The sequence below is a fragment of the Somniosus microcephalus genome, chromosome 21, assembly GCF_052327205.1.
Source record: "Somniosus microcephalus isolate GS21.2 chromosome 21, FLI_Smic_1.0, whole genome shotgun sequence".
NCBI lineage: Eukaryota > Metazoa > Chordata > Chondrichthyes > Squaliformes > Somniosidae > Somniosus > Somniosus microcephalus.
In genome coordinates this window covers 56,216,818-56,241,800 of record NC_141007.1, presented here as the reverse complement: position 1 = coordinate 56,241,800, position 24,983 = coordinate 56,216,818, and the positions used below count along the sequence as shown (strand labels likewise).

General features: G+C 42.7%; 1 protein-coding gene across 1 annotated transcript in view; it reads right to left on the bottom strand.

The window, feature by feature from the left end:
- The window catches only part of gaa (alpha glucosidase), a gene marked incomplete at its 5' end in the record, with an annotated part of 56,057 nt that overhangs the window by 28,447 nt on the left and 2,627 nt on the right, over nucleotides 1–24,983 (bottom strand). The window contains 7 exons of the mRNA XM_085964107.1: nucleotides 1,271–1,402; nucleotides 5,210–5,328; nucleotides 5,915–6,034; nucleotides 7,001–7,097; nucleotides 9,396–9,561; nucleotides 12,213–12,358; nucleotides 17,718–18,389. Of these exons, the coding sequence (XP_085820233.1) occupies nucleotides 1,271–1,402; nucleotides 5,210–5,328; nucleotides 5,915–6,034; nucleotides 7,001–7,097; nucleotides 9,396–9,561; nucleotides 12,213–12,358; nucleotides 17,718–18,389 (1,452 nt within the window). The remainder of the gene's footprint in view (nucleotides 1–1,270; nucleotides 1,403–5,209; nucleotides 5,329–5,914; nucleotides 6,035–7,000; nucleotides 7,098–9,395; nucleotides 9,562–12,212; nucleotides 12,359–17,717; nucleotides 18,390–24,983) is intronic.

Sequence of the window (24,983 nt, the reverse complement as noted above, 5' to 3'; positions counted from 1 at the left end):
AAAATTTTCTGTTTGTAGAGATATCCCCTAAGGGAATTTCCTGAACAAAGCAGCAGTAGACACACTGTTGCAGACCACCATCCCAGCTTGAACACAAACTAAGAATCTTTTACCAACGAGCAGGTAAAGCTGTTCAGGTCTGCTCATAACTGTTGCAGTGATTCTTACCTGCCACTTGATGGCGCCAGGGAGCTGCGCCCACTTGATGGCGCCAGGGAGCTGCGCCCACTTGGTGGCGCCAGGGAGCTGCGCCCACTTGGTGGCGCCAGGGAGCTGCGCCCACTTGGTGGCGCCAGGGAGCTGCGCCCACTTGGTGGCGCCAGGGAGCTGCGCCCACTTGATGGCGCCAGGGAGCAGCGCCCACTTGATGGCGCCAGGGAGCTGCGCCCACTTGATGGCGCCAGGGAGCTGCGCCCACTTGATGGCGCCAGGGAGCTGCGCCCACTTGATGGCGCCAGGGAGCTGCGCCCACTTGATGGCGCCAGGGAGCTGCGCCCACTTGATGGCGCCAGGGAGCTGCGCCCACTTGATGGCGCCAGGGAGCTGCGCCCACTTGATGGCGCCAGCGAGCTGCGCCCACTTGATGGCGCCAGCGAGCTGCGCCCACTTGATGGCGCCAGCGAGCTGCGCCCACTTGATGGCGCCAGCGAGCTGCGCCCACTTGATGGCGCCAGCGAGCTGCGCCCACTTGATGGCGCCAGGGAGCTGCGCCCACTTGATGGCGCCAGGGAGCTGCGCCCACTTGATGGCGCCAGGGAGCTGCGCCCACTTGATGGCGCCAGGGAGCTGCGCCCACTTGATGGCGCCAGGGAGCTTTGTAACTGGCATTACGAATCACATGCTACATTAACTATAATCCATCTTCTACACTTTAATTTTCTGTAGCTACGGATGACAACTCCCCTTTCCTTCCTCAACCCCACAAGAAACAGATGCCTTAGACTCTGGTTTGGAATGTTTCAATCCCTGCACTACCCACAGACAGATAAAAAGTAATCTAAACCAGTTCACCAACCGCCCTGTGCCTCACACCCCACCCCCTCGTATGATGGAGAAAGCTGCAGTACATACAGCTTAAAAGCAATATTGATGTGGTAAATGAAAGGCCAGAAAGGAAGCATAACAGAAGAAATTTAACATTTTTATCTATTTAAAAATGTTGGTGACCTTTGTCAAACATGAACATTTCCATTCTTAATATTGGGAATCAACTCAATGGCTGAAATACTTTTTGATTCTTAGATAATGTGTGATTTTTTTTTCTTCTCACCACGATCATGACGTATTTCAAGCCCTGCTGGTGAAACTCTTTCACCATCTGCGTGTAGTCTCCAAAGTACTGCAAGTTGTAAGTGAAGTCCTTCTTCTGGTCCATGTAATCTAGGTCATTCCACTGTACATCCTGCAGAATGAAAAAACGTTAACCAGAAGAACAATTCTGTATCCTGCTGATGATCAGTAATGCATGAAAGACCCATATACTGTGAACTCCCTTCCCTGCTTATTGCACTGCACCATCCATTCCTGCCTGTCCACACTAAATATATACCATTTAAAAGTGTAACTCTCTTACAGGAGAAAGAGAATTACTGTTGCAGGTTTTACCCACTTTTTCTACCTGCAACATAGGTAGGAGTGACTTTGCTCACTGTGAATTCTGCAGTTTTTGTTATTGCCAAAAAACTGCTGGATACGTGTGCCAACCCATCACCATGCTCCAGAGTTTCCAAACCAAACTACTAAGAAACCCACACAGGTCAAGAACGTTTGCCTGGTATGAAATGCACACTGTCTGCGTAGCAACACTCCTCGTTTAACTAACTCTCGAGCCATTAAACCCAGATTGGCAAGAACCAAGACTTAAAGAGCCCAAGCAGAGTACTGTACTAGCAAGCTTTCCAGTGTTTGCCCAGCCAGGACGACCGTACCCAAGAATGCCGTGGCATGCAAAAATACCTGGAGCAGAATGGGAAAAATACCAGTGCCTGGCCAAGTCCTGTTATCTACCAGGCTAGCTGTGCGATCAACAGTGCCCTACAACACTGGAATTTACTGGCGCCGGTATCAGATTACTGAGTCTGGCTCAGAGGGTTGACTTCTTCTAATCTTCCACTGCCAGGTGTGACACCTTGGAAGAAATTAAACCCCAAGGAAATATGGTTAACCTTCCCTCCTCCCCAAGGAGGATAATCGCTAGTTCAACGAGCCGGGTTTGAGCCCTTACTAAATAGGTATCGGGACATCCTCACTAGTGCCTGAGTGAGCAGCATAACTCCATGAGTGCATTGCCATCACCCACCCAACGATAGCATGGGCACACAGCATACAACAAGCATTTACACAGCACCTTTAACGTAATAAAACATCCCAAGGTGCTTCACAGGAGTGTTATCAAAAAAAAACAAAATTTGACACCGAGCCATATATGATGTTAGGGCAGATGACCAAAAGCTTGTTTGAAGAGGTAGGTTTTAAGGAGTGTCTTAAAGGAGGAAACAAAGGTGGAGAGGCAGAGAGATTTAGGGAGGGAATTCCAGAGCTTAGGACCTAGGCAGCTGAAGGCACGACCGCCAAAGGTGGAGCATTTAAAATCGGGGATGTTTACAAGGCCAGAGTAGGCAGAGTGCAGAGGTCTAGGGGGATTATAGGGCTGGAGGAGATTACAGAGATAAGGAGGGGCAAGGCCATGGAGGGATTTGAAAACAAGGATGAGAATTTTAAAATCGAGGCGTTGCTTAACTGGGAGCCAAAGATATCTGGATGGGGGAGCAGGACTTGGTGCGAGTTAGCACATGGGCTGCAGAGTTTTGGATGACCTCAAGTTTATGGAGGGTAGAACTAGGGAGGCCGGCCAGGAGTGCGTTGGAATAGTTAAGTCTAGAGGTGATAAAGGCATGGATGAGGGTTTCAGCAGCAGATAAGGTGAGGTAAAGGCAGAGACAGATGATATTACGAAGGTGGAAATGGGCAGTCTGAGCGATAGAACGGATACAAGGTAGGAAGCTCAATTCGTGATCAAATATGACAACCAAGGTTATGAACAGACTTGGTCAGCCTTAGACAGTTGCCGGGGAGATCGCTCGAATCAGTGGAAAGAGAATGGAGTTTGCGGCGTGAACTGAAGACAATGGCTCTGGTCTTCCCAATATTTAATTGGAGGAAATTTCTACTCATCCACCGAATGTAGGTTCTATCAGTCGGAGGTGTAAAGCTTCCGCTACAGCGGCTTGACTGAAGTCCAAATCAATGAAATCAAGGTGGTAACAGAATTGGAGATGCATTCCTATGGAGTGCATGCTGTGTTGCTGGACAAACAATGACTTGGAACAGCTCAACAATGTGATAGGATAAACCACATATTATAAATTTATATTTACATACTTTAGGATTGTGGAACCCCAGCAAAATTGGGCAGACACATACTTCACAAAGCTGCAAATCACTATTAGTAGTCAATGTAAACAAATCAACCGACAGGCAAAACAAGCTGATCGACCTTTAATATGATTGCCTGGCAAGCCATATAGCAGTGTAGCTATTTCTGAATTAGTCAGTACCCTGCAAAATTCAAAGTGACCAATGAAAGTAATTTCAATTTAAGAAGTATTCTAGGGAACTGCTCAGGGATCTGAAATATCAGACTCTAGCACTGATCCTGGCTAACTAACTAATGTTTTTCCGATGTCCATCAGATTTTTATTTCATCTCTCACTTTACTCTGCTCTACAATGCAATAGTCAGAATTATTACAATACGCCATCACTAAGATCTGATGGCATTACTGCTGCCACCCATGTTATTTCTGTCCGTCTATTTAAGCATCAGATTTACAAGTGTTTCACCCCACAATCACTACCTAAGAGACTGACTTTGACACAGGAAAACAACTTTTTACTTACAGTACTTAGATATTTAGTAATTATGAATTAAAATATTCTTTTAAAAATAATGATGGGTCTAGACAGAGTAGATAAACAGAACCCACTGGTGGAAGGGTCAAGAGCCAGAAGACACAGATTTAAGGTGATTGGCAAAATAACCAAAGGCGACATGAGGGAAAACTTTTTTATGCAGTGGGTGGTTATGATCTGGAATGCACTGCCTGAGAGGGTGGTGGAGGCAGATTCAATCGTGGCTTTCAAAAGGGAATTAGATAAGTACCTGAAGGAAAAAAATTTGCAGGGCTATGGGGAAAGGGCGGGGAGAGTAGGACCAGCTGAAGTGCTCTTGCAGAGAGCCGGCACGGGCTCGACGGGCCAAATGGCCTCCTTCTGTGCTGTAACCATTCTATGAAAATAAGCTGCTGTTTGAATGGTCTGATACTGCAACAAGAGCCAGAGTTGCCATTACATCTTAGTAATGAGCACAACATTCAGGAATACTTGAGTGGCAGGAAGCTGGATATCTGATGGCTGTGGTCAGAAAAGGTACACAGTGACAGACATTATAACGTTCCAATTTATCTCAGAAATCCTTGTAAATCGCTGGTTAGGCCTCAGCTGGAGTATTGTGTTCAATTCTGGTCACCACGCTTTAGGAAGGATGTCAAGGCCTTGGAGAGGGTGCAGAGGAGTTTTACCAGAATGGTAGCAGGGATGAGGGACTTCAGTTATGTGGAGAGATGATAGAAGCTGGGGTTGTTGTCCTTAGAGAAGAGAAGATTAAGCGGAGATTTAATAGAGGTGTTCGAAATTATGAGAGGTTTTGATAGAGTAGATAGGGAGAAACTGTTTCCTTTGGCAGGAGGGTCAGTAACCAGAGGACAGAGATTGAAGATAATTGGCAAAAAGTCCAGGGGGGAAATGAGAATTTCTTTTACACAACGAGTGGTTACGATCTGGAATGTACTACTTGAAAGGGCGGTGGAAGCAGATTCAATAGTAACTTTCAAAAAGGAATTGGATAAATACTTGAAGAGGAGAAACTTGGAGGGTTATGGGGAAAGAGGGGAGTGGGACCAATTGGGCAGCTCTTTCAAAAGAGGCAGCACAGACATGATGGCTGAGTAGTCTCCTGCGCTACGTGATTCTATGAAAAAGCTCAGTTACTAAAGATTTTAATACAAAAGAAAGTATGGTCTGGCAACATTGCTGAAGTCCAGTGCTTCGGTCCTGTATCAGTTCTCTGGAGTACCCCTTAGGAGGTTGTTTTATTTGGAAAACCAGATTTACTTTCAACAGGAAATTACCGTTTATCTTCATAGGCGCACCTGAGGCATGTTGGCTTTGGTCATGTTCTCCACTACCTGCCGGGTGATGTTGGTGCTCCAGTAACCCCACCGACACAGATGGAATCCCAGACTCCAGTATGGAGGCATTATTGGGTAACCTAAACAGTCATAAAAATGTAGTGAGATGCTATGCTGGTTAGTGCTAAAAGAAATAAAAAAAGACTTGCATTTATATAGCGCCTTTCACGTCATCTTTACAGCCAATGAAGTACCTTTGTAATGGAAATGCGGCAGCCAAATTGTGCACAGCAACGTCCCACAAACAGCAATGTGATAATGACCAGATCATTCGTTTTTAGTGCTGTTGGTTGAGGGGGAACTATTTGCTAGGACACGGCGGGGGGGATGGGGGGACACTTTGAAATAGTGCCAAGCGATCTTTCACATCTACCTGGAAGGGCAGGCAGGGCCTCGGTTTAACGTCTCACTCAAAAGATGGATGAAACATCTAGGGCAGGGAAAGAGGGGAAACTGGGTAAAACAGTTCATTAGATATTGGCATGTCTGTTCTGGAACCAGGCTTGAATCCGGCCCAGACTGATGAGATTAAAGTCTCTTGTTTGTTGGCAGTAAAGTTATATCATGAAATATGTTTGGGCATTATCAATCCAGTGCCTTGTGGGCGTGGACAATGATTTTGCGGTGTGTGAATTCTAGTTGTTCAAATAGTGGTTTCAAACTTACCGATAATATCCATGTACTGTCTGATCACGGTTTTTGGGTCTGGACCCAGGAATACATAAAAATCAAGGATTCCCCCAATGGTCCTCCAGGTTAGAGCAGGGCTTGGCTGAAGTAAAACATCTGGATAAAACAAAATTGTGTTAATTTCTTTGAACAGCATATATTTAAATATTAGTATCACATGGATAATGTAAATAGGATTGTGAACTCAGCAACCCGAGGAACAATGTAAAGAAGTAACAGTACCTGGAATAGGGCTTGTGATTTGCACTCAAGGCAGAGTCCTGATCTCAAGTGAGTTGGAAGAAACGGCAAGCAAATGCTAAGTATTATCCCACAGGAAAGAGAGAGCAGCAACTTTGAATATAATTTATAATAATATATACAGGAAACTTTGTGCTATCCGGCACCGACGGGACCGAGCTGTTGCCGTCCCATCAAAACTGCCGGACAAACCAGCGCTAATGTTGAAACATACGGAGCTTTTCCGTATCTGGCAACAAACCCTGTTGCTCAGCTTCTAAACAGTCGGCCGTACCTTGCAAGCATCTCTGTAGCTTAGCAACAGCTTCAGCGAGACCTTGCAGAGCCTGACTGGTGGAAAAAAAAGCAACGAAAAGAAAAAAAACCTAACGAAACGGCTCCTGATTTTTGCCGGTGGATTGAGCATTCCAGACAGTTAACCTCCGGATAAACCAAAGTTTCCTGTGTTGTGTCTGTGTATACTAAGACACAGACTGCAGGAGAACGGTACAACAGGTGTTTACTCAACGTGGCTCATACGGGAACTGATCTGTACAGATTACTACTCAGTGCTATATACAGGTGTGGTCACTGCCGGTACTGCAGTATACATGAGCTGTAAAAGATAGTTCCCCCCCTTAAAGGTATATACATTACATCCTGTATTCTGAAATTCTGTATTATCTTGATTTGCAAATAGGATTATGATCAAGCAGCCATCAAATAGATGCAATGCATTTCCAGGGAGGACAGAGGTGGTTTATTATTGAACATGCCCATCAGACCTCTAATTCCAATCTGAGTTGTATTTGCATATCTAAACAGGTTAAGTTAAATTCTTACCCTTGGCATTACTGTTTAACAGGAAAACACCATGAGCTGACCCATCCTCTTCCATCACCAAGTAGAAAGGGTGTGAGCCATATAAATTGGAATTTGGCTGCAACAAACAGGACAGTGTTGGTGACAGTACATGAACAATGTTCTCACTTGGGTTCACAAATGATTTCCTAAATATTTGTGTGGACTTATTGTGAGGTAAACTTTTAGGCTCCCACTTTCCCAATTTTCTCCCCTCTTTTCTTGGAGGTGGGACATGCTGGGTTTTGTTCAGCAAGCACCAGCATCTCTCTGGTACCTTAGCCAAGTAGCCAGTTGACCCGAGACAGTAGGTGTTGTCAGTTAAGTCAAGGATGGGGCCATCACAAATGAACCTGTTCCTTTCTTCACCGGGTGCTCACACACACACATGCACTTTCCAGCAGGGTGACTGAATTAACGATCAGAATTGGGAACTCTATTTGGTTTCACTCCAACCATTTCTTTTCAGAGTAGGATCAGCTGGGATCCAGACCTGTTCTGCACTGGACATCCCAGTATTATCTTTACTGGCACCTGGACACAAGACTGTATTAAGAAATTTGAAATGGTCACGTTCCAGGTATAGTTGGGAAATATAGAAAACCATATTGAAGTATTGCAAAAACAAAATAGTTAACTGAAAATTATATTTATTAAATGCAATAGGATAGGTCCAGATCAGCTTAAAACAGAGCAGTATGCTGATGTTGTGCCACAGCGCAATAGGAAACAGATATTTTGCCTGCAATTCTGTACACATTGAACTCCTGATCTTGGGATTATCATCAAGCAGACACCAAACCGATGCTATACATTTCCTCCCTGGAAATGCCGAGAGAGAGAAGAGAATAGAGCAAAATAAAGAGAAAGAAAATAAAGAGAGAGACTGATACCATGCCATTCTCAGTGGGCAGTTCTAGAGCAATATGGCATGAGATTGGGGGAGCCATCAGATTTAGAATAATTTCAAATAAAGCCAGGTTTTAAAAGTGGAGCAAGTTGTTGGAAGTTGAAGGGGTTTAGGAAGATAAATCCAGAGTGCAGGGTCATGATGGCTGAATGCTCTGCCACCAATGACTGAGAGGCTGAGGGATGGGAGAACACGGTATGTCAAAGTTGGAAGAGTAATGGGTGCAACACAGCGCTTGAGGAAGTTGCAGAGACAGGGTAGGGCAAGTGAATAAGGGGATTTTGAAATCATTGATTTGAGGAAATGGGAAGCCAATGGAGGCCATGATTGATAGGTGAGCAGGACTTGGCATGGAATAGGATGTCGAGTCTTAGACGAGTTGGAATTTATGCAGGGCGAAGTTGGGGGGATGGCAAAGAGAACACTGGGAAAAAGTTGAGCTTGGTGGTGATGCAGCGATAGGGATGAGCTATAGATGGAGGTGAATGACATTATCAAAGTGGAAATAGATGGTCTTGATGATGGATATGGGGTTGAAGCTCAGCACAAAGTCAAACATGATACAAAATTTGCAGAACAAATTCAGCCTTCGCAAGGTGAAAGGGACTGTGGAATAGAGGGCTGTATTGCAGGGTGCGAATAAGCCAATTAGCACCCTCCTGACTTAATGTCTTGCACTATCTCAGACAGCCACTAGATCTTCAGAATATTATTCACCAATTTCTTCAGTGGCACAAAGGGAATTGATCTCATGATGCCTCACTACAGTGAGAACATTTTTTCTTCACCATATGGAATAACTTACATAAGACATTGACAAATGCTACAAAATAAGAGAGAGAGCCAAAGGCCCAGTGGAGTAACAGACTTAAAAAAAAATGTATTTATTCATTCACAGGATGTGGGCATCACTGGCAAGGCCAGCATTTACTGCCCATCCCTAATTGCCCTCGAGAAGGTAGTGATGAGCTGCCTTCTTGAACCGGTGCAGTCGTGTGGTGAAGATGCTCCCACAGAGCTGTCAGATAGAGAGTTCCAGGATTTTGACCCAATGACGATGAAGGAACGGTGATATATTTCCAAGTCAGGATGGTGTGAGCGTTGGAGGGGAACTCCAAATACCACTTGCCTGAAGCACAGCACTGACTGGGTTCCATATTTTCTCTCACTGTTCTATGAAATGCTCCAGAATGGAAATTTCTATGAAGTAATCAAACACTAGTATAAAATAATATTGAGAGAGAGAAAAGTCAAAGCTGCACTCTTTTCCACAGGACATAAGGAGAGGGGAAAAAGAATCAGCCATGGTATGCCTGCATACTTCTTTGTAGACAGTTTTTTGTAACTTACGTTTCTACTTTCCAAGAGTGGGATCTTGGAAAAGATGTACCGCCCACATCTCGGACCAGAATTGGTATATTGAAGGTCGAAACAGCAGGAAAGAAACAAAAAAGCTAAATAACTTACATAAGGTGCTTGACCTCGGTTCCAGTGAGTTAATCGAGTCCAATTGACACTGAGGATCAGATTTGTCATGTGCTCTCCCAGACCCGAAATGTACTGCGAGGCCAGGGAGGTGGAGATCTGTAGAAACTGATCAGCATAAAACAATGGCCCCACTGTAGTGTTCAGGCTAAGCGGAAAAAAAAGAAATGGGACGTACTATGCAAATAAATGACTGAAAAATGTTAAAAAGTTAAAAATATTCACCTATGAGATTGTTGTGTAGAATTGTTGTGCAAAGTTTCATAGTTCATATTTCCATACAATTATTAAGCATATATATGACAATGGAGACAACGAGGGTTTTCTGCCTAGTTTTAAACAGTTTAAGCAGCTAGAGTATTGCACTTCTGAACATTCTCAAAATATAAATTTAATAGGCTGAAATCCAAATTTTAAAATGTATTTCCTCCAGACTTGCTACCAATTTTGTAAGAGTAACTAAAAGGAAAAAAACAGAAACCACTAGAATCACACACCAGGTCTGCTAGCATCTCAAAAAATGAGAAAACGCTGAATACCATTTTGGGTAGAGACCATGTACCATGGTGAAGGGTCTCTTTCTAATTTTTTTTTAATGGGTGCCATACTCTGCGTTGAGGGGGGATGAGGCCTTCAAATTACCTGGTCATCTCCATCCTAACTAAACATTAACTAAATTGCTTTAGAAATGCTTTTCCACCAATCCCTGAACTCAGTCCTTAAATATATATGTATTCATTGAGTGGAAAGATTTTTCCCCCCCAATTTTCTCCTGGGTTGAATGGCTCATAATGGGAACAGTTCTGTGGCTGCTGCTAGCTCTCTAATTTCTCACTGAGTGGCTATGTTTCACGTGTGAATTTTGGCAATGAAAATTCACAAACTATTCATTTAAGGGAAGGCTCGGGGTTTCATAATCAACCTCGTTTCTCTTATCTAATGAGAAAAAAACCCCAGGAGAGCAACTGAATGGTTTCAGCGCAGCATGTTCGAAGCCTCAAGCCAGGTCAGTTACCCTTTCACTGGAGGATATTGCATGGCGCAGGAAGACCTGGGAAAAAAGGTTTTGTTCACTTATGGAACACAGGGAATTTTCCTCTTCAGTCACATGTGCTTGTCACATTGTAAGCATAGCGAGAAGATTTCCTATGTTTGATATTTCAAACACAATCTTTAAAAAAGAGTATTAGCAAAGTCTTCCTGCTTAACTACAAAACAGCCTAAATAATTTACCCATGTTAAGATTTTTTTCCCCAAAAAGTGAAATACATTTATGTACTGCACTTGTGCTGTGATAACATCTATCACTCTATTCTTTTCAAATTCTGATTTTATTCTCAGATTTTCTTTGTCATCATCCCTGCAACATTCAATAGATTAGTCTCAAAGCTAAACAGATCATGCCAGATAAATGTAATACAGTACATACATAAATTAAGATGAACTTGCACAAGATATAGTGAAATATCAAGGCTTGCTTAAGTGAACTTTGTAAATGTAATAAGGTCTGAATAACAGCAACATCTGGACAACTAAACAATCCCTTTCCTCATCAACTTCTTTATGTACACTTACATATTTTAAAACTGCAATGCTCTTTTCCCTCCACCAAAGTAACTAGCTTGTCAAGTTTGAATGGATTTTGAAAAACTGATTGATATACTTGTGTTCTACATTACCCTAATGTTATTCTATATGTTTATTTTTAAGGCTTTTGTCACATGCTACTTTCATGCTACATTATAATGGCTCATCTACTCCGCTGCCCTTGCTAGCAAAATAATCTGTTTTGTTTTCAGTGCAGTTGGGCAAACAGTGGGTCATCAAGTTCCAACTTCCTAAAATCTGCAATGTCAGTCATCACCAGCAGTCTGACTCTGATGGTGAAACAACTGCTCTTTTTGATATTAAAGCATTGTCTCTAATGATGGAAGATAGATGCATTTCTCCTTTGAAATATCACCTCCAAGTTAACTCTTACACACCTTAATAATAGCATAAAGTCATCACCATTATAACATCGTTTCCAAGTGAAAATAATTTCCCTGGAGAATTACAATAAGTACAATGGGTACGGTAGCATAGTGGTTATGTTACTGGATTAGTAACCCAGAGTGCTGGACTAATAATCCAAAGAACAGGAGTTCAAATCCCACCATGGCAAGTTTGAGAATCTGAATTCAGCTAAAATAAATAAATACATTTGGAATAAAGAGCTAGCATCATGAAGCTGTTGTTGTGGAAAACAAACTGGTTCACTAATGTCCTTTATTGATGGAAACCTGCTGTCCTTACCTCTGCACTCTGAAGTTGCCTAGCAAGTCTTCAGCTAATTCGATTTACTCCACGTGATATCAAGGAATGGCTGAGTGCACTGGCAAAGGCTACGGGCCTCAACAACATCCTGGCTGTAATGCTGAAGATCTGTGAACTAGCTGCGCCTGTGGCCAAGCTGTTCCAATGGAGCTACAACACTGGCATCAACCTGACAATGTGGAAAATTGCCCTACTTACAATCATCAACAAAGTGATGGAAGGACTCATCAACAGTGCCATCAAGTGGCACTTACTGACCAATACCCTGCTCACCAATGCTCAATTCAGGTTCCACCAGGGACATTTAGCTCCAGACCTTCCAGGTACAGTAACAATTCCAGTCCAACAGGACTCAGATTATTTGTGGGTCAGTGTGGACCTTTGTTCTCACACTTGTATGTCAATATACTTTTACTGTAGAATGAAAAGTAAATTCTGCAAGTTAATACCACAGAAGGAAACACCAAGGCTAATCACACTTACAGTACAAGGCCATTTGATTTCCTCTGTACAATGATGCCAAAAGGTCTGGATGAGAACTTTACAGTGTAGAGTTGAGTTGAAGCTTTTTCAGTGACCTTAGGAACATCAATAGGAACCTCATACCGTTTGCTCCCTGGATCCTTAAGCTGAAAGACAGAAACACAAGGTTTACTAAAGAGAAAAAAAAAGGTAACTTCCACATGTACCTTACAGACAGTAAAGTTCATAACGCATCTTCACTGGTGTTATTACTGAGCCTAATTTTTTTTGCTGTCTAGTAATAGATCAGATTTGTTTAACTATCAACTATATAACATTATACACAATATCAGTCTTGAAAATAGCAAAAAATGATATTTGAAGATCAATTTTGTTGCTAATGTCAGAATTTAGAGAGTTTATTTTCTAATCCAGGACAAGTGATCAGGAGACAATGCAGATACTTAAAGGAAGGGGAGAACTACATATGCGAGTCGTCTTGGAGTATTCTCACACACCTAAAGTGGCAGTGTCAGAGAGCAAATTGTCCACTCTCGACCAGGCAACTGTATATCCCATGGGGAAAATAGGGCTGGGTGGGGTTATCTTACATACTTGGTGTAAGGTGACCCATGTATAAGACAAAAGCACTCCCTCCAAAAACATCAATAACTCTTGCACCCATCAGTCGTTGCTTTGCATGACAGTGTTTTTGTGGCAACTCTCCCTCGAGTTCAATCAAATCAAAATCAAATCAAATCAACTTTTATTGTCATTGTTAGTGCACAGGTGCAGTACAACGAAATGTAGGCTTGCGGCTCCCGAGAGTGTACATTTGGATTAAGACATTTAAACATTCAACATACATTTGGCTTGTAGTATATTAACATAAATATGACCATAATAAAGTGCATTGGCAGATGTGCAGGCTTTAGAGTTTATTTGTGGAGTTCAGTAGGATGACAGCCCTGGGAAAGAAGCTGTTCCTAAATCTGGTCGTACGGGTGCGAATGCATCTGTAGCGTCTCCCAGATGGTAGGAGGGCGAACAGACTGTGGCTGGGGTGGGTAGGGTCTTTGATGATGGACCGTGACCTCCGTAGACAGCGTTTCTGGTATATGTGCTCTATGGTCGGTAGCCGGGTGCCTCCTCCTGCTGATTTTAAAACATCTATCCCCAATTCTGCTGGGGAAACTCTGATTTTAAATCAGTAGTGGAAGCTTGGACTGACCGAGAGTGAAAGCTGCCACAGTGCTGGAGATGCGGCAGATGACAAGAGTGCTGCTGGCGGGCCCACTATCTTTGGATAAATTGTTCTGCGAGGAGAGGAACCAGCCAATAAGAGCACCTGAAGGCGATATGACCCACGATATGCAATCCCATCTTCCTGTTAACCCCAAACAGGGACATAAATTTCTAGTTTTATACACAAGTACTTAAAAGATGGTAACAGGAAAACCAAATTAGCATTTATCATCTACATTCCTATGATAGGATAATATGGTTTCTTATAGAAGTTGGTAGTGAACATCAGAGTCAATGTGCTTTTGATAGTCAAAAAGAAAATGATACCACAACAGTGACACAGAAGGTTACTTGTCATTTAACTTTTTTTTTTAAAAAGTACTTCCCTTTAAGAATCAGTGGTAAGTTGTCAGTTATTCAAGAGGCAATGGCTTCGTCAGGGATTCACAAGTTTTAGGTACGGGGTGGGAAGGTGTTAAAAGTTGATAACTAGTGCAATGCAAACCATTCATTTCAGCTAATTTATTAAATTATTTATTCCACTGCTTTACCGTTACCTTTGTTCCAAAAAGTGGGTTCTAATTACCAATCTGCTCTATTTGAGAGCGAATAATGTTGCTGAAATCAAAAGAATCAACCATTGGTAATGCACATTTCACACACACATAACTAAATAGGATCTCGACTGGTCTCAAAGTCAAGCTGAAGGGTGTGAAACTAGTTTGGGCCTTCAAGTTGTGGGTGCCATAACATTTTAAAGGAATGCCCTGCATCAGCATATTATACACCGGGGAGCAATACACAAAACCAAATCTCAGGAAAAGATCACTAACATCATTGCAGCAATCAATTATGCCTTTTTAAAATCTAACAACAGTAATTTAAGATAGAGGCAATAATCAGTGTTCAGCTATATGCACAGTGGTACTGAGGTGAATGGAGACAGCAACATGACAAAGGGTGGGGGGTGTGCAGGAATAAAATAAAACTATTGCAGTTTTATTGAACACTACCTTCAGGGCTACATGTCTGCTTATTTTCACTGCTGTGTTGAGATGTGAGTTTCCCAGCTTTAATAGAGGACAGATGAGGCAGGTGAAATAACATGGGAAACTAAAAATGAGAAACAGACACAAGAATCTAGAGTAAAACCTTAACCACTATATGGTTAGCCAGAGTTTCTGATAACCCAGGAGGTCCAGGCTCTGTTGACTCTTGACATAAATCACAACTTTCTTGGTATTTTAATAGAAACCGGTTCGAAAACCTCAAAGAACAAGCTCATTCCAAGCAAGCCTATGCAAAATTTAGTTAACTCTGTCTTTCTATCAATTGTATGTAATTTAAGGGCTGAAAAGTTTTGATATGTATTCCTGCAAATTGGAGTCAAACGTTTCACCCTCTTGTAAACAGAATAAAAAATATCAAACAGATATAGGTCCTGAATTTGCGGTCAGCGGCGAAGCAAAGGCGTTCGCTGCTGGCCCCGAAGTACGCTCCGCACAAGGATCTCGCGATCCCTGTGTCGAGAACTTCGGCTTTTCCGACCTTGAATTCAATTCAACGAAACTTAATGGGGATCCCCTTGTTTTAACTGCTGCGACGTCAACAGGCTGTCTAAGCAGTCAATCAAAAGGCAGAATTCTCATAGCCAGCAAACGAGGAGGTGATTAAGCCCTTAAAATTCTAACTTTTTAAAACAGTTAGATGGAGCAAAAGAAATATTGGGGTTCTGACATGGGGAAAAGGCAAACCTAAAATAAAGATGCTCAAACTTAAAAAAAATTTACATTTTTTTGGAAAAGTTTCTTTAAAATGTTAATTTTTTATTAAAATGGACAAATTTCACGCTGCACAAAATTAAAATTAGGTTTCCAGGCCCTTATCCTTTGTATAGCAGTCAATATGCTGTTAAAATCCCAGTTACACCGAATCCCTTTGGGTGTAACATTTAGTGGGGAATTTAACAGTGTACTTACTACAGAAGAGTCAAAGTTTTTGACCGTTTCAATGATTTACGAGATTTCATTAATTGCCGACTTTGTGGGGGCCGGGGAGGGGGTACAGCACAGCCAGTTTTGGAGCAGTGTTTGACAGACTGCAATTTTGGGACTTCCGCATGCGCCAATTCCCAAAGTTGTAGTCAGCTTCAAAGGCGGTATGACGAGGCACTCTGATGGTTGGGCGTCATATTGACCCGTGAATTCAGAGCCATTAGTAGAAAACAAGATTAGCCATATTCCTCACCCACTGTGATGAATAACAACGTACAACTACACATTTGAACAAAGATCCGAATCATTTGCCTAATAAGTCTACAAATTTAAGCAGCTTACTCCCTGACTGCAACAAATTCAAATATGCCAATAGTAACACAGATGGCCCTTGAGTACAATATGTTAGGAATGTTTTAACTCTGAGGCCCTCTTCAAGTATAGCTGTGGAAAGATGAAATACTGCCAGAAACATGGGTGAACCACCAGTTCTCAACCCTGTGGAAGCAAAATGTCGCACTTCGGAAAGACATCTGATAGAGAGAAGTGTTAAAAAAATGTTGTTCTGACTTTTAAAACAAAAATCTGAATCCACTTTATTTGTATTACTTGAATATATCAAGAGACTTTGGGCCAACATTTGCAATCGGAGGCTACCCGCAGGCGGACGCCTCCAACCTGTAAAATGTCTACGAAAGTAGGCCCAGGAGGAATGGCAGTTTGCGATCTTGGGCCTCTCCGGGCCCGCACGCGCAGAGCCCCACGTATCCCAGGGGCGCAAGTGGTTCGTAGGCGCTCCTAGGATTACGTGGGCCAACCCAACCAATAAAAGAAGGGAATCCCTATTCATACTTTTGACAGTTCTGTATGTAAGAAACTGTCATAAATATGAATGGGGATCACTTAAAAATTACACCAACACATGAAATAAAAAAATTTTTAAATTACATATTTAAAATTAATTAAAATGCCATTTAATTCGGCCCAGAAATTCGGGTCTCCACGGGCGAGTACACACGGGGTACTCACCCGTAGGCCCAATGGAAGTGCCGGTTTCCTGCATGCACGGGAAACCGGCACTTCTGTTCCTCCGAACGAAGAGGTTCAGAGGTCGAACGCGTGTGCGGGAGAGGCTGCGCGTGCGCATCGAACTTCGTGTTTTTTTTTTTTTTAAAACAGGTTTTCCCGGGAGGGTAAGCCTGCAGAAGTTAGAAATGTAAAAAGCAGGCGTAAGGCCTGCTTTTCACAAGGTAAGTGGTGAATTAATTAAAATTAAAACATTTTTTCCACAGGTTTATTATTTTGAAATATTTAAAGCAAGGTAAGTTTATTTTTAGTCCAGTTAGAAAATAAAATTATTTCTTTCAAAAATTTAAATTGTTGAAAATAGTTATTTCATGTAATTTATAGTTTATTTAAAAAATTAGATTTTTTTAAATTTTTTTAAAAAATTTATTTGAAGATTTAGTGCTATTTTGGGGCCATAGTATTTATAAGTCTTGACAGCACTTCCGGTCAGACTTATGAATGGAGCATTCCCTGCTCCAATTGGCTCCCCATGGCCCACGTGATCCCAGGGGACGCATCGAACTAACTGCGTCCCTGGGATATGCAAGCACTGCGTGCCAGCAGCTGGACCAGGCCCCGGATCGGAATTCCACGGGGGCCCAGAGCTCAACGGCTGGTGCGCAAGGTAAGTGCAGATCGGGGGCTTGCACCCGCGGGAAGCCCCCAACCCGAATTTCTGGGCCAATATTAAAAAATTAAATTTTTTGAATTTTTAAAAATGTTTTTATGGGGCTAAAATAAACTTACCTTTTTGAAGAGTATTTTTAATTTATGAGTGATAAAATTTTATTTTTCTGTTTTTTAAAACACTTATTGCTGGTAAAAGCAGGCCTTATGCCGGCTTTTACCAGTCGTAAGAATTTGACAGGCATTCAGCGGGCGGAAGTTGTGCAAATAGTGCAACTCTCCACCCGCAGGAGGCCCATCTCCTGCAGATGCGGAGGATCTGTCAAGAGAATTCTTGGCAGATGCGGAGGATCTGTCAAGAGAGATCGCAAGTGCCGGGTTTCAGCGCATGCCTCGTACACACCTCGTACGCACCCCTGGGGGTCGCAAAATACGGCCCATCATCTGTGAAGGTCAAATAGAATTACTTCCAATATTAACTGGAAATTTACAGAGATAGATAATGGCTGTATCAGTACTGTTATCACATTGACCATCTACAGCCTCCTTCATGATCTCGCTAAAATTAGCTTTTCTAATTGCCATTACTTACAGTAAAATGAAGTCTGCCTGGTGTCTCGTACATTACATTCAACTGAAGCGTCATTATGTCATTCAGGAACAATGTCTTCTCAGTGCGGCTCAGTGTAGCTGTGTAGCCAGTGTTGGTTGGGAAAAGCTGATCCATATTGTAAGTAGGATAGTTTGATGGTAAAAAACAAAGTGGGGCAGCCGCATTGTCAGTATTGACCACTGGAATCCAGCAGCAGCCACGAGCCTGACATTTCTCCCTGTCAATCTGTTCATTAAAAGCACAGTCAAACCTACTTTTAAGATCAATATCACATTGTGAGGCACTGTGGTGACTCTTATTGAATGGTAGCTTGCTAAGTCTTTCTGAGGTCTCTGTTCCGTTTTTATAATTTGGAGATTGCCACAATAGGTCTAGTTTAGTTTTGCCCATGTTAATGGATCGCGAAATTACCAGAGACTCTGGTGTAGAATAATTATGGTAAGTAATCACACCAACTAGAATGATAGTAAGGAGGATGACCCCATATTTAAGAGAAGCAGCTGCCTGTAATCTTGGTTTAGCCATAGATGAAAGTCCAGTGAGTCCCATTCCTTCATTTCCTGAAGCAAGGGCCCGCTCTTCTGCTTCACAATGTGGTGGAAACGTGACGAAAAGGCAGATGGTCTTGAAACTGTGGTTTAGTCTCTGCACCTAAATGATAGAGAGGCGAAAAAGTAGTGTTTAAAAAAAATTAATGGCAGCTCTGCGCTATTACATCAGAATGTTAACAGACAAAACATAGCAAATTAGAATAGAATGCTTAAAGAATTTGATAAAATTATGTATGATTCACCAACATATTTGTTTTATTATATTGTATTCTAACAGTTTATTGTGTGTGATTGATCCAGGAAGTACTCAGACAGAATCAAGTCTGTACTGCAAAATTTTAACGGCAGAATTTTTTTTGGTGGAACCACAATAAATGGAACCTTAAAAGAATTCCAGTCATTATTTTGACAACAGTGTCAGCTGTGGCTCAGTTGGTAGCACTCTCGCCTGAGTCAGAAGGTTGTGGGTTCAAATCCCACTCCAGAGACTTGAGCACAAAAATCTAGGCTGACACTCTAGTGCAGTGCTGAGGGAGTGCTGCACTGTCAGAGGTGCCATCTTTTGGATGAGACATTAAACCGAGGCCCCGTCTGCTCTCAGGTGGACGTAAAAGATCCCATGGCACTATTTCGAAGAGGAGCAGGGGAGTTATCCTCGGCCTCCTGGCTAATATTTATCCCTCAATCAGCATAACAGAAACAGATTATCTGGTCATTATTTGTTTGTGGGAGCTTGCTGTGCGAAAGTTAGCTGCCGCGTTTCCTACATTACATCAGTTACTACATTTCAAAAGTACTTAATTGGCTGTAAAGAGCTTTGGGAAGTGAAAAGTACGATACAAGGGCAAGTCTTTCTTTCTTTCTAGCTCTAAGCTTAAAGTACGATATAAATGCAAGTCTTTCTTTCTTTCTAGCTCTAAGCTTAAAAACATGGTTTTCTGATTAACTCCGATGGAAATCGTCCCCGTCCTCTGATATCTAGTACTATATAAAAAAATCTTTACATCATGAATGACTACATGCACATAGAATATCCTCAAATACCATGAATCTATTACAGTCATACTCCAACAAATAACAAACATGAATGAATGGGTCTTATTTGCATTGACCCCTTAAGTGACCACAGTCCTCCCATGACAGATATCATTGTACTGTTCACACCAATGTGAAAGTTTAAAAAAGTAAAAGCCTGTTTCAGAACACTGAACATACAAACAATACTACGGAGGACAAGAAACTGGGCAGGCAGCGAGTGGGTAGGTCCCGTCCCAAAACCAGAATCGTATGGCAACAAACATGTGGGACAGGGAGGGACAAGGCTTGAGCCCCTACCACTACGGTCAAGGACAGGAAACTGAGCAAGTGGGGAGTGGGTAGGTGCAGCCCCAAAATTAGAATCGAGTGGTCACTAACAGTTTGGCGAGTACGTTAGTAGGACCTGGCTCCTTCAGGTGGAGGAACAGGTCAAACTAAAATCTGGTGGAGGGAGGGACAAGCAGATTTTTAAAACAAATGAGGTACAGGCCTGGGAGGTGCAGTTTTGCTACCTAGTGTTGGGAGGCCTGCAAGCCATTATAGCAATTATAGAAGATATGTGAAAGCCAAGTGTTGACATATCGATTAACAGACAGGTGTGGCACCTTATGACTGTTGATACAGAGCACACTGGAGCTGTCTTGCTTTGCACTGTACTTCTGTATCCATAATTCTCTACATGGTAAAGGCTGCTATCTGAGCTGTGCCATCATGAAAGCACTAAATTGAGGCCAGGTTATTCCCTGCAGGGAGGGAAAATAATAAAGTAAGGTTTTTGTGTACAGGAAGTGCTCACTATATGCAAAATGATTAATATATTGTAGATAGATAATTAAGATATTGGAAAGAAACTGAAATTCAACTACTTTTTAAAAATATTACATTATATCATTTGCACATTTAAAGCTATAAATGAAATTAGCAGCAAATATTTGTTATTTTTGTCTGCCTGTATGAAACACATCACCCCAGATCCAAGAGAATCGGGCAGGGGTCTGTTCCTACCCCAGTCCTGCTGAGAACAGCTATCAGGATGAATGGGAGGGTGACGCAGAGTGACTGGTCATCCGATTTCCCCTCCCTGCAGGGAATAACCTGGCCGCAATTCAGTGCTTTCATGATGGCACAGCTAAGATAGCAGTCTTTACCATGTAGAGAATTATGGATACAAAAGAACGGTGCAAAGCAAGACAGCTCCAGTGTGCTATATCACTGTACCTCCCAGAGATCATGAACCAAGTGACAGTTTTTTATATTTTGTATTTCCTGTTTATTCAATTCAAAAACTCCAATTAACATTTTCAAAATGGTTGCCAGACACACATTTGCAGAAGACATCAAGTGAACAGTGCACAAACATCATTAAACATCATACAGAAGCTTATCTCCACTGTTGCTAAATGTTTTCTAACCCACCCAAAGGAGACATTGCAGGTAGAATTGTTATCAGGAGAGGGTCTTGTAAGATATCGTTTTGATATCTCAAATAATCATCAGGTTCATACTCGTATTAGCGGTCGACTTTCTTTATTTTGGATAGTAATTACAATAAGCAAGCAGACAGTACAAATGTCTGTGTCTACAAGCAAACAGCTCATTGGGATAACCCAGCCTTCGAGTTCTTACCTCTAATCCAGGTACTTCAAGCTGTTCAACTTCTCTACCAAACCTCATCCTTGTATATCCTCACATAAACTACTTCCTTCTTGTTTCATCATTCTTGCTTAATTTGGGCAAATGTGCTGGTCAACACATCCCCCAAAGACCCTTGACCACTAGTAATCTATTTAGCAGAGTCAGGCAAATCAGGAATATACTTCTAACCAAACCAGACAGTTCAGAAGAGACAGGTCAGAAGCAAAGGTCATCAAGACAGTTCGCACAGGAAGATAGGGTTCGAAGCAGCTGATCTAATTAGTGGTTAATCAACCTTGAAAGCTGATACCAAAGACAATAGACAGCCTTGCAAAGGCAGGGATAAGAAAGTATTCCAGTCCTGTTAATCAGATATGGAACATCTACTCATTGCAGCAGAACATACCGGCCGCAGCACTTTTTGCGAAATCCTTAATCCTTGCGAACAAATCTTTCCCATAACCCTTCACACCTTAACCTTTTTCAGAAAACTACATGGTCTACCTGACTTCCACTCCACACCGCCCCCCCCAACCAAAGAACTTATCTTAAAACCTGGTCCACCAGACAGACTTCAGAACTTTCATCTAAAATCATCAGTACTTACAAAAAGAATGTAGTGAAATGCAATCTTCCATTAGAATATATCACAGTGTGTCGTGTAGGTTCTCAAAATCCCAAGCCATACCTCCCAAGAGCTCAGCCCTACAATCATCCCACAAAATAATGCATCTGGAAATTCCATAAAAAGATGTTCTCTAGAAATGTCAACAGCATTTTGTAAAAACAAAAATTATAAATCAGTCAAAATCAAAGGAGATGGAGTATAAATCGAGCAGGAGGCCCAGAGAGAACACAGACTGATGCAGCAGCATCAGCGAGGAGGTGGAGTACCTCCAGAGAAAACAACAACAAAATCAACTGCAAAACCACTAAAGTGACGTCACCACCAGGGAAGGAGCTGATTGGTGAGTAGCTGGTAAGTGTTTCTAGTTAATAGCCTATTAAGTAAAGGCATGGCAGGGCAGCACAGTACCATGGAATGCATATCCTGTGCCATGTGGGGACTCCAAGACGCTTCCCGTGTCCTGAACACCGACATGTGCAGGAAGTGTCGTCAGCTGGAGGAGCTCGAGCTCCAGGTTTTGGAGCTTGAGCAACAGCTGGCATCACTGCAGTGCATCCGTGAGGCTGGGAGCTTCGTGGATAGCACGTTTCAGGAGGTGGTCATCCCGCAGATAAAGAGAGTATGTAGGCAGAAAGGGAATGGGTGACCACCAGACAGAAGAGACGAGGGCGATCAGGCAGGTAGTGCAGGAGTACCCCCCGAGTGCATCTTGCTCTCCAACCAGTATTCGGCTCTGAGTACTGGTGAGGGCGATGGTTCCTCTGGGGAGTATAGCCAGAGCCACGTCTACAGCACCACAGGTGGCTCAGCTGTACAGCAGGGGAAGGGAGAAGAGTGGGAAAGCAATAGGGGATTCGATAGTTAGGGTAGCAGACAGGCGTATCTGCAGTCGCAGGCGTGACTTCAAGATGGTATGTTGCCTCCCTGGTGCCAGGATCAAGGATGTCATCGAGCGGCTGCAGAACATTCTGAGGCAGGAGGGTGAACAGCCAGAGATACCAATGACATAGTTAGAAAGAGGGATGAGGTCCTGCAGGCAGATTTCAGGGAGCTAGGAAAGAGATTAAAAAGCAGGACCTCAAAAAGTAGTAATCTCCGGATTACTCCCGGTGCCACGCACTAGTGAGTATAGAAATAGGAGGATAGTACTGAGGAATGCGTGGCTAGAGAAATGGTGCAGGAGGGAGGGCTTTATATTCCTGGGGCGGGTTGCACCTCAACAGGGCCGGAACCAATATCCTCGTGGGGAGGTTTGCTAGTGCTGTTGGGGAGGGTTTAAACTAATTTGGCGGCGGCGGCGGCGGCGGGGGGGCACCAGGATGTAACATTAGAAAGGGGAAATAAAGTGCTCAAAGAATTGAAAGGCAGAGAGCACTAAAGTAAGAAATAGTAAGGTATTAGGTGGGGTCAAACTAAGAGAGAATACAGGATGGTCCAAGATGGGTTTACAGTGTATGTATGTGAACGCACGGCACATAGTGAACAAGGTAAGTGAGCTGCAGGCACAAATAGCCACAAGGGAATATAATGTTGTGGCAGTAACTGGGACCTGGCTCAAAAAAGGGAAGGATTGGGTATTAAATATTCCTCGTTATAGAGTGTTCAGGAAAGATAGGAGGTGATGTGGCAGTATTGGTCAAGGAGAATGTTACAGTGCTGGAGAGGGAGGATGTCCTGGAGGGGTCAAGGACAGAATCTATATGGCTAGAGTTAAGAAATAATAGAGGTGCCATTACACTACTAGGTGTATTCTATAGACCACCAAATAGTGGGAAAGATATGGAGGAGTAAATTTGCAGAGAAATTACAGAGAGGTGCAAGAACTATAGTGTAGTAATAATGGGGACTTCAGCAATCCTAATATAGACTGGAATCGTAATAGTGTTAAGGACAGAATTTCTGAAGTGTGTTCAGGAAAACTTTCTTGATCAGTATGTTTCTGGCCCGACGAGGGAGGAGGCATTGCTGGATCTGGGTCTGGGGAATGAGTAGATCAAGTGGAGCAAGTGTCAGTAGGCGAACATTTAGGGAACAGTGATCATAGTGTCATAAGGTTTAGATTAGCTATGGAAAAGGACAGGGAGCAATCTAGAGTAAACATGTTTAATTGGGGGAAGGCCAATTTCAGTGGGATGAGAATGGATCTGGACTGGGTAAACTGGAATCAAAGATTGGCAGGCAAAACTGTAATGGAACAATGGACTGCCTTTAAAGAGGAAATAGTTCAGGTACAGTTGAGGTATATTCCCACTAGGGGGAAAGGCAGGGCAACTAAAGTCAGGGCTCCCTGGATGACGAAACAGATAGCGAATGTGATGAAGCAGAAAAAGAGCACGTATGACACGTCAGGTTGCAAATACATCTGAGAATCAGGCTATATATAAAGGTCAGAGGAGAAGTGAAAAAGAAAATAAGAGAGGCAAAGAGAGGGTATGAGAATAGAATGGCAGCCAACATAAAAGGTAATCCAAAAGTCTTCTATAGGCATATAAATAGTAAAAGGGTAGTAAGAGGAGGGGTGGGGCCGATTAGAGACCAAAAAGGAGACCTACGCATGGAGACAGAGGGCATGGCTGAGGTTCTAAATGAGTACTTTGCATCTGTCTTCACCAAGGAAGAGGATGCTGCCATAGACATAGTAAAGGATGAGGTAGTGGAGATACTTGATAGGATAAAAATTGATAAAGAAAGTGGCTGTACTTAAAGTAGATAAATCACCAGGAGCGGATGGGATGCATCCTAGTATGCTGAGGGAGGAAATCGCAGAGCTACTGGCCATAATATTCCAATCCTCCTTAGATACAGGGGTGGTGCCAGAGGACTGGAGAATTGCAAATGTTACACCATTGTTCAAAAAAGGGTGTAAAGATAAACCCAGCAACTACAGGCCAGTCAGTTTGACCTCGGTAGTGGGGAAGCTGTTAGAAACAGTAATCAGGGACAAAATTATCAGTCACTTGGACAAGTGTGGATTAATTAAGGAAAGCCAGCACGGATTTGTTAAAGGCAAATCATGTTTAACTAACTTGGTTGAATTCTTTGATGAGGGTAATGCGGTTGACATAGTGTACATGGATTTCCAAAAGGCTTTCAACAAAGTGCCACATAATAGGCTTGCCAGCAAAGTTGAAACTCGTGGAATAAAGGGGACAGTGGCAGCCTGGATACGGAATTGGCTCAGTGATAGGAAACAGAGAGTAGTGGTGAACGGTTGTTTTTCGGACTGGAGGAAGGTATACAGTGGTTTTCCCCAGGGGTTGGTTCTAGGACCACTGCGTTTCTTGATATATATGACGGGGTGTACAGGGCACAATTTCAAAATTTTCAGCTGACACGAAACTTAAGTATAGTGAAGTGTGAGGATGAGAGTGATAGACTTCTGGAAGACAGACA